Source organism: Ambystoma mexicanum, chromosome 4q, assembly GCF_040938575.1.
Source record: "Ambystoma mexicanum isolate Mex_15411 chromosome 4q, UKY_AmexF1_1, whole genome shotgun sequence".
Classification (NCBI taxonomy): domain Eukaryota; kingdom Metazoa; phylum Chordata; class Amphibia; order Caudata; family Ambystomatidae; genus Ambystoma; species Ambystoma mexicanum.
This window is the reverse complement of record NC_090928.1, coordinates 1,133,382,688-1,133,400,151: the sequence shown is the minus strand read 5'-3', so window position 1 is coordinate 1,133,400,151 and position 17,464 is coordinate 1,133,382,688. Positions and strand designations below refer to the sequence as shown.

The 17,464-nt window shown below is 49.7% G+C and overlaps 1 protein-coding gene across 1 annotated transcript in view; it reads left to right on the top strand.

Moving 5' to 3' along the window:
• Positions 1-16,580, top strand: part of WDR43 (WD repeat domain 43) — a 489,892-nt gene extending 473,312 nt beyond the window's left edge. The window contains exons 17-18 of the mRNA XM_069608719.1: positions 15,300-15,352; positions 15,452-16,580. Coding sequence (XP_069464820.1) covers positions 15,300-15,352; positions 15,452-15,586 — 188 coding nt within the window. The 3' untranslated portion in view covers positions 15,587-16,580. The remainder of the gene's footprint in view (positions 1-15,299; positions 15,353-15,451) is intronic.
• Positions 16,581-17,464: the final 884 nt, after the last annotated feature.

The window sequence follows — 17,464 nt, the reverse complement described above, 5'->3', positions numbered from 1 at the left end:
CGAAGGCGAGTGTGTCCCTTACTCCCAGGAGGGAGTTTGCATTCCGGACCATAGAGAAGACCCTGGAGAAGATGCCGTCATCTGTCCGAGACTTTCACCTCTGAAAGCGGAGAAAAGGGGGGTGGGAGGTGCGGTGGCCCTCCAGGGTACGGATATCTCCTCTGAGGAGCTGCTAACCTGCCTGCAAACCATACAGGAGGAGGAAAACGTAGGTAACTGGCCCAACGACGAGCGCAACAACAAAGACGGCGAGGACACCGTCGAGGAATAGCAGCATGGCGACGGGGTACTGGGCTCACAGCCGGTGCCCCAACGGCCTATTCCGTCTCAGCTGCCACCCCAAACTCAGCTACCTCCAGGAGACCTCTCGGTGGACATTCTTTCTGCGCTGCATTTGATGACCTCTGAGATTCAGACGAGGATGTAACAGGGGAGCCTCCAACCAAGAAGAGGAGAGTACATCCTCCACCTCCTTGCCCCCCTTCGCCCACCTCTTCCCCACCCCTCCCACCCCCTGTTAGGCAAATTTTGTATGCAGTACCCTCTCAGAACACTACACACAACTATGACTACAGGTGTAAGCAAACCAACCTTTGGTATGTATAAGTCTATACTACACAGTTTTGGTAGCATGTTGAGCAGCCAGGCTTATCTCAAGAGGGGAATGTGAACAGTAAGGACGTTACATAGAGGTCTACAATCACAGGTGTTCAAATAAACTCTTACACTCAAGGTTTCTTGGATAAATCCTTATTAATTTATTTCAGTCAGTTATAAAACATTTACTAGAAGGAGGCAATCTATCACACACAAATATACTTTAGTACTTCACACTATCAGTGTCTGAGGCATTTAAACTACTTTGAAGGAGGAGCAAAAAGGCAAAGGTTAATAAAGGTTACAGTTACTCTTAATCACTGCAAATAGTTTGAGTTCACCAGAGGAGTTCATTCAATGCAATAGGTTAGGCCAATGGGCTAAGTTTTGTATAGGATAAAGCAGTTCTGGTAGTTAAACGGAAAAGTCGTTAGTAAAAGAAAGATTCATATGTTGGGTCACAAGCTGACTAGGCCTGCAAGTTGCCAAAGTTTAAAGCACCTTCGCAGTGAGAGGTAAGTTCTCTCGGTCGGATTTTCACAGTACCTTACAATGAAGAAGAAGATGCAGCTGAAGACTTCTGTTCCCGGCAGTTCCTGAAGATCTTGCTGTTCCCGAGCCTCAGTCGTGGGGACAAGAGGGAGGACGTTGGGAGACTCCTGCACTGGGATTGGTCAAACAGCTAGCAAATAGCAAATCTTCAATTCTGATGGCTGTAGTCAAGCACACAAACTGGTGTCCCTCTCCTTGGTTATTCGGTTTCCTGCAACACTCTGAGGAAAATACAAGCTGCTCTGAGAATGGTATCCAGGTGGCTTAGTGTCGAGTTGATTGGTCCGACCAACTCAAAGGTAAATGTCCTTCTTGCAGGGCTTCTCTGTCGAGATAAACTTGGCAATTCGGACCTGCAGCAAGGCTTCACCGGGCAAGGAGTTGCAGCAGCTGTCCTCTTCCAGCTCGACTTCGGTTCTTTCGTTCCAGTGGTCGACTCGGCCTCCCAAGCCATGAGACTCGCCTTTTATCCAGTTTCCTCCCCTTCATTCCAGCCTAGCTGCCAGTCACCCAGCAGGGTGGCTGTCCTTGCCGGACAGTCAATCAGCCAATCACGCCAGAGTGCATTTGGGTCTCGTAGGAGACCAAGCACAGGGAGTTTCAGGCACCTCCCTCACGTTCTGCCAACCCCAGACACTCGGGCGCCAGAGGCGGTCTTCAGTCCTGAAGCCTGTCAAAGGCATTGGAACAAAGGGACCAAACCTGGTTTGGTGCGCAGAGACAAACTCTGGAAGGACCTTTCCAAAAAGAAACCGCAAAAAAGGAAGACCGGGCCCTGTTTAAACAAAGGGGCTTAAGGCGCCATCTTGAAACATTGCTCCTGTGATTTTTAGCTACACGTGTTCGCGAAAAATCATGTTTCTCCAGCATAGGGTCTGGTATGGATTCACATGCTCATGAACATTCCCAGTCAGGCTGGGAATACTCGGTAAAGAAGAAGAAATCAGTTTGTTTTGTTTCTGAAATGTCTTTCTACTAGTAACCATACTGCCCCCAGCCAATGACTACCCTCTACCTAAGCCCCTCTTCTGGCAGCCAACTTCAGATTTTTACCACACGTTCAAGTGTTGGGATCCTCGTGCTATAGCTCTCGAGCTTTTACTGCGTATTGAGATTTTTTGAAGAGTTTACTCTTTTTTTTAAAATTTTTTTTTTCGGTCAATCGAGCCTCAAGCGCCACAGATTCTACTTCTGATCAAGGGGGACCAGTTTCGGAATTTTTCGACGCCCCTCCAGGGCGAATTTTTGTCGAGTACCAACCGAGTCACTCCCTGGGGACTACGAAAGACTTGTAGTGCCTCAAGCAAACCGACACCAATTCTTGCAACTAGCCCATGAGATACCGTTGACTGGTCACTTGAGTTTCAAGAAGACCAACGAAAGGCTCTCTCTATTTCTATTGGCCTAAAATGGGGGCTGAGGTAGAGGAGTAGTGCAAGAGTTGCCACACTTGCCAAACCTCTGGTAAAAGTGGCTCCAAGAACGTGGCACCTTTAGTGCCACTCCCTGTGGTGGGAGTACCATTTGAGAGGGTAGAAATTGACATTGTTGGTCCCCTCGATCCTCCAACTTCAGGCAACAGGTTTATACTTGTTGTAGTAGACCATGCTACTAGGTTCCCTGAATCAATTCCTATGAGGACTGTTACAGCTCCGGCTGTAGCTAAGGCCCTCCTTGGTATATTTACCAGGGTTGGGTTTCCTAAGGAGGTAATATCCGACAGGGGGTCAAATTTTATGTCCCGCTACATGAAGGCCATGTGGAAAAACTGTAACTTCAAGTACTCAACAGCATACCACCCTCAGACAAATGGGTTGGTAGAAGGCTTTAACAGAACCATGAAAAGCATGATGGGAGCTTTAGAGGACCCTCCTTAAGAAAAAGTGGGATCTTCTACTGCCATGCCTTCTCTTTGCATATAGAGAAGTTCCTCGGGAGGGAGTGGGTTACAGTCCCTTTGAACTTCTCTATGGCCATCCGGTCAGAGGTCCATTGGCCCTGATCACGGAGGGGTTGGAGAGTGCTCCTTCCCCTCACCAGTCAGTCAGTGACTATGTGATAGGACTCCAGAGGAGAATGTCACACATGATGGCTGAGGCAAGTGATAACTTGAAAGCAGGTCAGGCTCTGGTCGAGCATTGGCATGACCAGAAGGCCAACATGGTTGAGTTTACTCAAGACCAGCTAGTACTTGTTATGGTCCCAACAAGGCAGAGGGCCTTGCAGGACAAATGGATGGGACCCTTCAAGGTTGTGGGAAAGCTTGGAGAGGTAAACTATCTAGTGGACTTGGGCAATCCTAAGGAGGCTCTTAGTCTTTCACATCAACCGTCTAAAAGCTTATGTCTCAAGACCAGAACTGGGAGCTCTGCTTCTAGCTTCAGCTCAAGAGGAGGAGGAGGAGAGTGAACCTCTACCTGACCTCCTCAGAGGCAAACCTTTGGACGAGAAAATAGGAGTTAATCTCTCTTCTAATCTGACACCTGAGCAACAGGAGGAGTGCAAAGTTTTGTTGAATCAATTTGCCTCCCTGTTTTCTCTAGCACCAGGCTTGACCCCTTGGGGCCAGCATGATATCCAAACTTGTGGCTGTTTACCTGTCAAGAGCAGGGGCTACAGGATGTCAGAAAATGTAAGAACCCATATCAAAGGAGAGGTCAACAAGATGTTTGATCTCGGGGTAATAGAGCCCTCTACTAGTCCATGGTCTAGCCCAGTTGTGCTGGTACCAAAGGCAGGATCCAAGGAGTTGAGATTCTGTGTGGACTATAGAGCTCTAAATGCAGTCACTAAGACTGATGCCCATCCTTTGACGAGGACAGATGAGCTGGTGGATAGACTTTGTTCAGCCAAGTTCCTCAGCACATTTGATCTCACGTCAGGCTATTGGCAAATAGCCCTGACTGACCATGCCAAGGAGAAAACTGCATTCTCCACCCCAGTTGGCGTATACCAGTTTAAGGTTATGCCTTTTGGATTAAAGAATGCACCTGCTACATTCCAAAGGATGGTTAATGGTTCTGAATGGGATGGAGGACTTCTGCATGGCATACCTGGATGACATTGCAGTGTTCAGCCCTACTTGGAAGAGCATGTTGACCACCTAGGATATGTTTTGCAGGCTCTTGAACAGGCCCATCTGACCATAAAGGCAAGTACATTCCAAATTGGTCAGAATAAAGTGGTCTACCTTGGGCATGAGGTAGGAGGTGGTGAAATAAGGCCTTTGCTCAGCAAAATAGAAGCTGTGCAAAATTGGACAACCCCTTCTACTCAAACCCAGGTGAGAGCCTTCCTAGGCCTCACTGGGTATTACAGGAATTTCATTGAGCACTATGGATCCATAACCTCTCCACTGAATGTAATCTCTTCTCCGTTCCCTAAAAAGATCATATGGAATGCGGAGTGCAATCAGGCCTTTGAAAGTCTGAAGAAAGCCTTTAGTCAAGCTCCAGTTCTCAGAGCTCCTGACTACCACCAACACTTCATTGTACAAACCAATGCTTCCAATATAGGTATAGGTGCAGTACTTCTCCAGCATGGGGTCTGGCATGGATTCACATGCTCATGAATATTCCCCGTCGTCAGGCTGGGAATCCTCGGTAAAGAAAAAACCAGTATCAGTTTCGTTTCTGATCTGTCTTTCGTAGTAATAACCAATCACTGGTCTCTGCGTCATACTGACCACAGCCAATGACTGCCCTCTACCTAAGCACCGCCTCTGGCAGCCATCTTCAGATTTTTACCGCACGTTCATGTGTTGGGATCCTCGTGCTATTGCTCTCGAGCGTTAGTGCTTTTTTTCGCGCTTTTTTCACAAAAAAACTTCGATTCTTTCGGTCAAAGAGCCTCAAGCTCCACCGATCCTACATCCGATCAACGGGGACCCGTGTCGGATTCATCTGTGCCCCTCAAGGGTGAAGATTACGTCGAGCTACACTTCGGAGGAATCCAGAAGCTTCTCAGGCCCGGTCTCGGAGATGGCCCAGGAGAAGGGAAGCTCGACGCCCGGAAAGCTGTTCAGGGTCTGCCCTGGATGCCAGCTGCAGAACGTCTTCAAGGAGGACGAACACTCTTTCTGCCTTTACTGCCTTCATGAGGACAAGACGCACGTGGAGAAGGACTGTGCGTTTTGCGGCAACATGTCGGAACGGACCATGAAGGACCGCCATCAACGTCTCGCCAACTGGCTGGAGGGTAAGAGCCCGTCTGGCGAGAAGAAGAAGAAATCCGAGCGGTCTTCTAAGACCTTTGAGGGCGCCCCGGCGACGGGGGCCCAACATAAGGCCAAGCACCGCGAGTCCGCTGGCACCGGGAGCGCCGAACGGTCGGGCTCTACGGGCGCCAGGCAGGGCGCACCCTCCCCGGCATCAACCACGAGCCAACGCTCTGGGTCGGGTAAGAGGAAGGCCGAGCACCCGGCGAAGCTCCTGGAGAGGCCCCGGTCGAGCTCTAAGGCAGAGGAGGAGCGTGGCAGTGCCCCCTCCCTCAAGGATAAGGCGGTGAGCGCACCTAAGGTGGTGAAGGCCTTGATCCATCCGACCAAGCCCTCTATCGAAACGGTCGCGGCGGCCCTGGCTCAGCCTGTGGTGGCTGCACCAGTGGTGGCGACCTCAGGGCCCAGAATCTCCCTGCCTCCTCGGAGGGAGTCTTCCTTTGTGCCCATCGATAGGACCCCCGTGAAACCCTCCGTGGGGAAGAAGAAGGGGGGGCAGGGCGTCGTCGGAGATTCGGCCTCAACCTCAGAAGAGGAGCTGATCGAGGTCTTAAGCCACGGCCTAGGCGTGGAAGAAGGCCAGCCCGTCGGAATGGACCCCGGCGCAGGTGACGACGACATCGTCGAGGATACCGACGGGGCCCCTGCTCGCCCGTCGGATTCCCCTCTGCCAGCGCCGCAAGACAACTCGGCGGCCATTTTGTTGGCCATACAGTCCTTATGCTCCGAGATAAGGACGAGGCTACCGTTACCGACGGAGGAACCTCTCCCGTCGGGGGATCCAGAACCGGGACCTTCTGGTGTTCCCCCTACCAAGAAAAGAAGGATCCATCCACCACCTCCTTTTCAACCGTCGCGCCCCTTCCAGCCCTCCTCCCCGTCCACCCGAGGGGATGATACGGGGACTGACACGGCAGCGACGGGTACGGACGACGAGGCATACGACGAGGATTTTCCGTCGTCGCCTCCCACCAGGGCTTCTCCGCCCGACGAGATCGGATCTTTCCACTCCATGATCTCCAGGGCTTCCGAGCTTTTCCAACTCTGCCCTGAGGAGAAGAAAAAGGAAGGCTTCCTTTATCAGCGGTGCGAGGCCAAGAGGAAGACGGTCCTCTCAGTGCCTCTGTTGGACGACATTTGGGATGAGGGCCTTTCCCTCCTCAAGAACCCTTCCACGACGCCAGCTAGAAGAGACCGGTACGAGAAAAAGTACCGGGTCCTGGACACGGCCCCCCTGTGCCTCCGGGCGCAGCCTACCCCGGACTCCGTCGTCTCCGCGGCAGCCAGGAAGAAAGCGGGGGGGGGGGTGCGGCCTCCACATCGACTTCCCCGCCGGACGGCGAGGGAAAGAAATTGGATGCTATGGGACGTAGAGTCATCTCGTCGGCAGCGACGACGATTAAAGCGGCCAACGCCTTGGCTATCGTGGCCCGCTATGACGGGGAGCTCTGGTACAAGATAGCTCCCCTGCTGGATTTTCTGCCGGACGACAAGAGGGCGGAGGCCCTTGAGATCCTGCAGGAAGGTGAGGTGGCCTCGGACCACGCCATCACCGTGGCGACGGACATCGCCGACACCGGGTTCCGCCAGCTGGGCAACGGCGTTTGCCTTCGACGTCGTGGATGGCTCAAAGCTACGGATTTCCGGCAGGACGTCCAGACGAGAGTCCTGGACATGCCCTTTGACGGGAACAACCTGTTTGGGAAGACAGTGGACGATTCCTTTCAGGCCATCAAGGCGGATACTGAGACGGCCCGGGCCCTTGGAGTCCTGCAACGACGGACGCCCTTTCGGAGCGGCGGAGGCAAGGGCGCCTCCAAAGGTTCCGGCGGCGGTTTCGCTTCCTACCGTCAAGCGGCCCGCTCGTCGTCGCAAGAGGCCTACAGAGGACGAGGCAAGTCTAGCGGACCCCGCCGTCGTCGCCAAGAAGGTCAAGGCGGCAAGGCCGCGCCCAAGCAGGATTGAACCGGCCGTGGGGTCGGGCCCCCACCGAAGCACCCCGGTGGGAGGCCGGCTGGCGGGCTTCGTCAGCGTGTGGGAGTCCATCTCCACCGACCGTTGGGTGCTGGACGCCCTGGCCCGGGGCCACGCGCTCGAGTTTCAAAGAAGGTGCCCGCGCGTCCCCCCCGTGGCCAGGAAAGAACTTCACGTCCCTCAACTTCTCCTGGAGGTAAAGGCGATGCTCAGAAAGGGCGCCATCGGACTCGTCCCAAAGAGGCTTCGGGGCTCCGGAGTCTACTCGAGATACTTCCTCGTGAAGAAGAAGACGGGAGGATGGCGCCCCATCCTGGACCTGCGACGTCTGAACAAGTTCATCAAGGCGCAGAAGTTCCGGATGGTCACCCTCCAGCACGTCCTGGGTCAGCTGGAGGAAAGAGACTTCCTATCGTCGTTGGATTTGGAGGATGCCTACTTCCACATTCCCATCCTAAAGGGGCACCGCAAATTCCTCAGATTCGTGGTCCAAGGGCGTCATTACCAGTTCAAAGCCCTTCCCTTCGGACTACGGTCGGCACCCAGGGTATTCACCAAGTGCCTCGCACCGGTGGCGGCGCAGCTGCGCCGCGAGGGGATTCACGTCTACCCCTACCTGGACGACTGGCTCATCCGCGCCAAGTCGAGGGAGCTCGCCGTGGTCCACACGGCAAGGACCGTCCAACTCCTCACGGACCTGGGATTCTCCGTGAACTACGCCAAATCCCACCTGGTGCCCGCGCAAGTCGCACTGTTTCTGGGAGCCAGGCTCGACACAGTGTCCCTTCTGGCCTCCCCGTCGGAGGAGAGGACCAGGACCATCTTGGGCAAGGTGCAACGGATGTTGGTGGCCGACGCGGCCAAAGTGAGGTCCATCAAGTCCCTCCTCGGGATGATGTCTTCCTGCATCTACCTCATTCCCATGTGCAGGCTCCGGATGCGCCCGTTGCAAGAATTCCTGGATGCGCGCTGGATCCAGACGACGGGCAGCTTCGAGGAAAGGATCAAGCTCGACCAGAGTTTCCGACGAGCGATACGGTGGTGGGGCACCCGCGCGCATTTGACGGCGGGCATGGACTTCCAGACCCCAGCCCACCAGGAGACCGTGACCACGGATGCCTCCCTGGAAGGGTGGGGAGCGCACACCGAAAATCTGCACGCAAGGGGACTCTGGCTCCCGACGGAGAAGTCCCTGCATATCAACGTCCTGGAGCTCCGTGCAGTGTTTTGGGCCCTCAGGTCCTTCCTTCCGTCCCTCAAGGGCAAGGTGGTGAGGATCTTCACCGACAGCACCACCACCATGTTTAACATCAGGAAACAGGGCGGAACCAGGTCCCCAGCGCTGTCCAAGGAGGCGCAGGACCTGTGGCATTGGGCCGTTGCCCAAGGGATTTTTCTGGTGCCGTTTCATCTGGCAGGGATAAAAAACACCATCGCCGACTCACTCAGCAGGGAGCTGCGCTCGTGCCACGAGTGGGAACTACGGCAGGATCTGGTGGATCGCCTCTTCCGACGGTGGGGCACACCCCAGATCGACCTGTTCGCGACGGCGACGAACACCAAGTGCCGGAGGTTCGCCAGCAGGTTTCCCCAGACGAGGAGCATGGGCGATGCTTTCTCGTTCCCCTGGGAGGGCCTGTTCCTCTACGCGTTCCCTCCCTTGCCTCTGCTAATCCGGCTCGTCAACCAGCTCAAGAGTTCACGGTGCAGGATGATCCTCGTCGCACCTGCGTGGCCGAGGCAGATATGGTTCCCGGACCTTCTGGACTTGTCAGCGTCCCCGCCGATCAAGCTGCCGGCGGACGCGGATCTACTCTCCAGGGAAGGAGGCGCCATCCTCCACCACGACCCGAAGTCGCTGAACTTGCAGGCCTGGCTCCTGCAGCGCTAGAGTTTGGAGGATACGACATACCGGCCGATTGCAGAGGTTCTTGCAAAGGCCAGGGCGTCCTCGACTCTTAAATGCTACGGACACAAATGGAAGAGGTTCTGTGTCTGGTGCCACGCACAGAAGATTAACCCTCTACGGATTACGGCCCCCCCAAGTACTGCCGTACCTGCTGACGCTGGCCAAAGCTGGTCTGGCACACGCGTCCATCAAGATTCATCTTGCTGCGATCTCCCGATACACCAGAACCACGGGGCGGACGTCCTTGTGGTCTCATCGTCTGGTGAAAGAGTTCATGAAGGGACTGTTCAGATCGTTCCCGCCGGTGAAGGCTCCGGCCCCGGCGTGGGAGCTCAACGTGGTGCTGACCAAGCTCATGGGACCTCCGTTCGAGCCTCTGCACTCGGCCCCGTTGAAGTTTCTATCGTGGAAAAAAGCTTTTCTTGTGGCCATCACCTCCGCACGACGAGTGGGAGAGATCCAGGCCCTTTCCTGCAAGGCCCCGTACTTGACTTTCCACGACACGAGGGTAGTGCTCAGGACGCACCCCTCCTTCATGCCCAAGGTACCGTCGGACTTCCATCTCAACGAACCCTTGGTGTTACCTGTGTTCTTCCCGTCGCCTTCGTCGCCGGCTGAGAGGACTTTGCACTCGCTGGATGTAGCTAGAGCGCTGAAGTTCTACGTGGACCGCACAAAGGGTTTTCGGAAGACGTCACAACTCTTTGTGAACTTTGGACCTGTCAATCAGGGGAAGGCTCTCTCGAAGGCTTCCATTTCCAGATGGCTCTCCGGCTGTATCATGTACTGTCATCGGTTGGCAAACCGACCGCTGCCTGGCCGTCCGAGAGCCCATTCCACCAGAGCGATCGCAGCTACCACAGCGTTCCTTTCTGGTGTGCCCCTGCTGGACATATGCAGGGCTGCTACGTGGAGGTCGACGCACACCTTCACAAAGTTCTACTGCGTCGATCGGGATTCCAGGGAGGAGTCCAGGGTCGGCCAAGCAGTGCTGCGCAACCTGTTCGCCTGAGGTGAGCCTGGTGAGGAGGTAAGATGCTTAATGTTGAGTTTGATGTAATGCTTAATGTTGAGCCTTTGCCACCTCCCGTGGTTGTGCATGTGTGTACTGCTATGTATTCTTTATTCATGAGCATGTGAATCCATGCCAGACCCCATGCTGGAGAAGGAACAAGTTACTTACCTGTAACTGTTGTTCTCCAGCATGGGTCTGGCATGGATTCACATGCGAACCCTCCCGCCTACCCCTCTGCGGCTCTTCACTTGGTCATACTGCCACTTCACGTGCTTCCAAATCTGAAGATGGCTGCCAGAGGCGGTGCTTAGGTAGAGGGCAGTCATTGGCTGTGGTCAGTATGACGCAGAGACCAGTGATTGGTTATTACTACGAAAGACAGATCAGAAACGAAACTGATACTGGTTTTTTCTTTACCGAGGATTCCCAGCCTGACGACGGGGAATATTCATGAGCATGTGAATCCATGCCAGACCCATGCTGGAGAACAACAGTTACAGGTAAGTAACTTGTTCCTCAGTCAACTAGATGAGAAAGGTAGGGAGCATCCCATTTGCTTCATCAGTAGGAAACTGAAGGAACCTGAAACAAGGTGGTCAACTATTGAGAGAGCATGTTTTGCCATTGTGTGCGCTTCGAAGAAGTTTAGACCATACTTGTATGGATCTACTTTCATCAACAGAGCACCAACCCTTGAGATGGTTGATGCAAATGAAAGGGGAAAACCCAAAACTGCTAAGATGGTCAATCTGCCTCCAAGGGTTTGATTTTATCATTGAGCACAGGTCAGGATGTCACCACCAATATGTTGATGGTCTCTCTAGGATGTTTATAACCGACTAGAGGTAAGAGACTCCTCCAGAAGGGGATTAGATCCTCCTGTCCCTTAGTCTGGGGGGAGGGGAAAGGGGGGCGAGTGTTAGGGAAAATTCTCATTCTATGGCTAATTTCCCTTACCTGTAGAGTCCCCCAGCAGCTTTGTTGGATTTGAAGGGTTTGTTTCTTATTTCCTGCTAAGAGTGAGACTCTTTTTCCCACTCTTAGGCATTTTTGCTATGTGTTTTCTAGGCTATTTTTGTGTTTAATGCCTATGGGATCTTTCTCAACCACATAGGAACTATCTTTATTCACATGTTACACAGCACCCTCAGTGCAGTGACACAGGGGTGTCGTAGCGACCCCCAAACATAGACTCCATACCCTGGGACTGACTACTGTCTCCCAGGGCATGTAAAGGCCCCATTGACTTTACTAGTCAAATCCTATGAACTAAACCAGTTCAACCCATCTTACTATGGGGGTACTGGAAGGGGTTCATAGTTTTTCCCCTATGTTCATTTTCGAGAGGGTACCGTACAGTCCCTCTCTCAGGTTTCTGGCTGGTGGCAGTGGTTACTACCATAAATATTCGACCGCAAATATTTCCCTTTAGGATTTTCCCATTGTTCAAGGCTACCACTTTTTCTGACAGCCTCTAACATACCGTCGGTGCATTTTAATATTAACTTTGCACCAGTAGATTTTATTTGCCAGAACTTTAATATAACTTCTTTCTCGTGTCTTACTCTAAACTCCTAACCCAAGTCGGGGATCCTTTGTTCGTCCTTTTGGCTGGCTTCTGCCAAGAAGCCCTCCTTACAGCGCTACTGAGTCTGGGGTGGGTCCATTGTGTGGGAGGGGGAGTAGGACCCCTGGACAGGGTTGCCTCAGCAACCCATGTCACACTCTATCCTGATAGGCTGGAGGGTCTCCCGCCAAATTGACCACTCCACTATGTGAGTGACAGCTATGCTGTATGAATGGGGATCTTTTTGCACAAAACCAGGGTCCCGAGGACTGGAAGAGAAAGACGTTGCCACTGGAACTAAGAAGCTGAAGAGGAGAGAAGCCAAAGACCTCTGCAACGACTGAACCACCGGTGAAGCCCTGCTGCAGCATCTCACCACTTTTCTCCACACGACAAGAGAAGATCTTCATCTGCAAGAACCTTCTTCCCTTGAGCTGGTGGGGCCAACCAGTTTGCCAATCGCCTTCCTTGACCTGCCTTGGTCGAATCTCCCGTACCGTGTTCTCGGAGGCCGGATAGCCAGGCACCAGTCCACCCGGACCGCGATTTAAAGGAGCATACCTTTTATTCATTGGGGGGCAGCACCGCAGCTGGTTTCCTCCCTGGGTAGTGCAGTAACTCGAACCTTCCTCCACGATGAGAGCCTCTCTTCCTCTGCTGGATCCCCCGAACTGCAGGAACTACCAGGAACAACTGCCACCGCAGGAGCCACTTCTTCATTTTAAAGTTACGTTGTTCCGCCAGGCCGCCCTTTCTTCGCGGTAGCACTAAAGGTGTTTTAAATCCTTTACCTACCTGTAGGGTTGGCCTCCCCTCTCTCTTAACATTGTTTATTCGCTTTCTGCATCCACCTTTTCTTTTCAACATTGTTAACCAAAGACTTGACTGCAGCTACAAGAACATTTTGCTTCTGGGCCCTTGCCCTGTACCACTAACTCTGTCACAGGCCTACTGACTGTCTCCATTTGTTAGACCTGCCTTCTTTAGATTGATTCTCGTCTAGAACTGTGTGGTGCACCAATTTCTTACAACTACCCTTTCCTTCCCTTTTCTAAACGTTGTGAAATGCCATTTTGCTCAGTCTTCATTTAAGTATTGTTTATAGTGATGCACTGTCTTGCTTAAACTGTTTCACAAACTTAGGGGAAGTGTTGCTAGGGTGTGTAAGACTATTTCTAAATAACTTGTGCTTTCCCTCCCTTGTGAGGAATTTTTAGAGGATCTCTTGTGTGTAGTTGTCACTGCCGTTTTGCTCAGTTTTCACTGAGGTTCACTTGGTCTACAATTTAACTTGGGAGTGTATATTTTTCAGTTTTTTCTTAATTTAACTTGCTTGATGACTGTGATAGATGTTTTATTAGAGGTGTATAAAATAAATATAGAACTACTTTTTAATACAAAGCTTTGGTCAGTGTTTCCTGTGCCATGGTCTTGTAGGCCTATTGTGTAAACCCTAAATACTGCTCATCTCCCTCTTGAGATGTCTGACTGCTTAGCCACAGCTACCAACTAAATCTTTGAGGTACGGACTGATACCAAAGGGGATGTATTGCTCTCACCTATAGTCCTAATCTTGTGTAGTGCTCCCTAAGGGAACTGCACAGGATTCTGCCTAACAGACCTTTCCACAAAGAAATGGCGAAAAAAGACGACCGGGCCATTTTGACAAAAATGGCACCCCTGGGTGCTTTACTGCAGCTGCGAACGCAGCCCACGGTAAATGCACACCACAGTAGTTAAAAGTAAACCACTGCCACCAGCCATTCATCGGGGAAAGGGTAACATAACAATGTTACATGAGAAGCTAGACAAAGGGGATACTAAGTAACAGCTCCAGCACCTTATTGTAAGCTAGTGTGTGCTGGGTCTAGAAAGTTACCAATGTAAGTAAAGTCAATTTCACTTTTACTCATCTTGGAAACAGTAGTTTATCCAAGAGGAGGTATTCACACCTTTGGGAAATCTGAAAGACTTCAGTGTGCCACTGCACTGAAGGTGCTGTGTGACAGTGTAAATGATGCCTATGGAGTTTTTCTTCTGGTTGTGGTGTCTGACAGTGTTAAAACATCACAGTAAAATACACGAGGGAGTGGGGGAAAAGGGTCTCATTCGTGCCAGGTTTAAAAAAAAAATCAAATCCACAAAATCCAGCAGAGTTGCTGGGGGGGGTCTCTAAGGTAGAGGGAATTAGCACATTTCTGAGAATTCTCCCTAACAGGGTAACATGCTACAGGAGAATGCAGGATAAGGGGCTACTGGGTAACCCCCCCCCCCCAGCTCTCACCATAAGATTGGGTGTGCTAGACCTACAAAGAGAAAAGGTATATAAAGTCTATTTCACTTTACTATTTTTGGAAACAGTAGTTCACACAAGAAAAGCTATTTACACCTTATGAGAAATCTAAAGGATTTCTCTTGGACACTGCACTGAAGGTGCTGTGTCACCATACAAAAAGTAGATGCCTGTGCGGTTTGTCAGACTCCAAAAACAAAGGAAACACTTAATCCAAATCAGGTCAAAACACATTAGGGAGTGAGAAAAAGGGCCCGCTCACTCCAGGTTTAAAAATTGAAAAGTGCTAAAGTCCAGCAAAAGAGCTAGGTAGGTCTCTAAGGTTGAAGGGAATTCACACAAATGAGAATTCTCCCTAACACAAAGCCCTTAGTTGGGCTTGAGAAGAACTGTCCTAACAGGGATTTATAAACTAACATGCAATCTTGGTGCCCAAAGGCCGCAGTTGCCCATGAACTTACCTGCTCGCCCCAACTTGGCAGGGTAACCCTTTCCTTAGACTATCTGTTCTACAAACAAAATTACTTATGATACTGTCATGCATTATTTGCACAGCAAACCATGAAAAATTATCTTCAGTACTATATGTACTGAACCTTTAATCGCACTGCTTTTCCCCCCTGAGATTTTATCCATGGCGGCTTTGCCACCATTATCACTATAATAGACCTGTGAGCTTGGGGGCTGTCCAGTTGTGGGGTGACGTGTCTTGTATCTCTATCACAGGGGTATAAAGCAAGTTACTAAGAGATGGGTTTTCTTTTTACACCAGACAAAACTGAAGTGAAATATCTGAACTCAACCATTAGATTTGCAAAAAGCAAAGCATGAACATATTAATCTGATACTTACCTATAATAGTTTTGAGGTTTGTAAATTGTTTTTACTTGTGAATTGTTTGCTTGCCACAACCTCTGCTCCTCAAGGTGGATGTGATGTTTTTACAGGTTGACCTCCGACATTTGTCTCTTGAATAAAGTTATTCTGCACCAAGAGATTGTTTGACTGATTCTTGAGTAGACGGACAGTATGACTTTACTGACCATGCCGGTGTATGAATAGGTCTCAGCCCATTGTAATGCTATATTGGCATGTGCAAATCAATTTGGCATGGTCTGGTTAAAGGCCCTTTATTTTGCAGTTCAAGTAACCTTTCACTTGTGCCTTCCTTTGCAGAATCCTCGGAGGAAGAATCGGATGATGAGATGATTGCTGAGAAAGATTCTGATGTAATTATTTTGTGGATTTGATAACCAGTTTGTTTTCATACCCACATTAAGTGGTTTTCTTTGGCAAAATCGTTAATTTTCTTGAATTTTCTTTTTCAGGACAACTGGGTGGAGGAAGAAGAGGAGGATGGAGAACATCACAAATGCTCAGACAGTGAGCAAGAAATCCATGTTGACAAAAGAATTAATAGGGATTCTGATCCGGACGCAGGAAACGAGAGTGAGGAAGAGTAGCAAAAGGATTTCTTGATTTCTGTATAAAGGAAAAAATGGACAACCAGGAACCCAGCTTCTGGAACATTTAGTGGAAATCGACCCTTTGAGCGCCAACCTGAGTTGAACTTTTTTTCAGGAGTGCTTTTAGGAATGCTCAGTTCTACCTTAATATCCAGATTGTTTGACCATGCTGGCCTTTTCTGCCCATTATTGCCAGGTGCCCCTTATGCCAATTAAACTAATACTACTTTGACCTGTGGTCAAATTTTGTCCCGTCCTGTGTAAAATTTGTATTTTGGATACATTCATTGTCACTTCGCCAATTGGAGGAAAATGTTTTCGGTTCAGACTGAGTTTGTGAATTTCCAGGAAGAAAAATAACAACATATTGGGGTTTATACAGTTTGTGTCACAAACCAGGTTCAACTGGTATTTCTGCTGTTGTCCTTCAAGATATATTTTTGTAATTTTGGAAAGCAATCCAGTTTCATTTTTCTGTAGTTCTCCTTTATGATCCAGGTTTTTTGGCACGTGTGGGACACCTGGACGGTTTAATTTTTAATCTGATTCAGATTTTTATATTTATGTACAAATTAAGGTATTTTGCTTTTCTGTGCTTTGAAAGAACAGCCCAATTATCAACGGATTCCTATATATTTTTATTAAGTAACTGAGCCTGTAAATAAACTAAGTTTAACGCTGGCCATACGAGACCTGTTTTGAGTTTAAAGTGAAATTCTGCTTGTGAATATATGATGCAAAACACATGCATATTACTGTGGACCCTATTTTTTTTTTTAATCACTGCTTGGCAGTCAAGATTCCAATTTGCTCATCTGATAAAGCTGAGGCAGTGGGAACGTGTTTTTAAGAGCCAGCTGCAAGAAGCTTGAGCCCTGCAGCCACCGTTATAATGTACAGTATATTTGTCTATAAATGGAGGTGTTTATGGCGACTAAGTACCGCCTTCTTTGTAAAGTGAATAAATATAATTATCTCCTTTAATATGAAATTCTGTGGTACTTGTTGTATTATACTATCCAATCCTATAGACGCCAGGTGGCTCAAAGCGGCAGTAGCTTGCATACAAGTTGCACACATATTATAATAGTACTCTTAGGACAACTTCATTCTTTCTAGAGAGCAAATTTACATATTTTGTTACTTTACAAAGGATCCCAAGCTGGAGAGTTTTACATACTCTGCATCAGGCAACAGTTTTAGGAGTATTTAAAGGATAAGGTGAGTATCTCTTGTCGTCTTCATACCTGAGCAGCTTGTTCATTATGGTAAAGATCTACTAGTCTGGCTTCTCTTGGCTCCTGCTATACCAAGTACTGGACCTTTTTTCCTACCACCCTTGACATGCAACACAGTCTAAAATGGGAGCCATCTTGAGCTACCTATACAGCTTTCCTAGGAAAGCCTACCAGGAGTAGTCTCAAATGAGCACTATCCATCCCTGGAATGTTCTCCAAACCAAATTCTACCACTGGTTCTAACCGTATCAGTCAGGCAAAGAATCTCTATCACTTTCCCAACACATTATCTGGTTTATGAACCTTTCCTGTACTGAGATATTATGACAAACCTGTGCCAATATATGGGAAGTCTGTATATAATTTGCAACCTAATTGCAATCTTAAAAGCGAGCTCACTATTGTTAGCTTTCAGTAATTTCTGATGGAGTATCTGTGGCTGCACGGTAATGGTCATTGAGCCCAATGGTTGAAGTGAATGAAACAAATGGGTATATTACCTTAATTGTTGCGCCTACAGATGCTTGATAGTTTTAATAATACACAGATGCACACAGTGTGAATCTTTTTATATTTTTTTTAACGTCCGTTCTTATTGTATCATTTTTGCACAGCGGTCCCTCATTAATTTGATCTG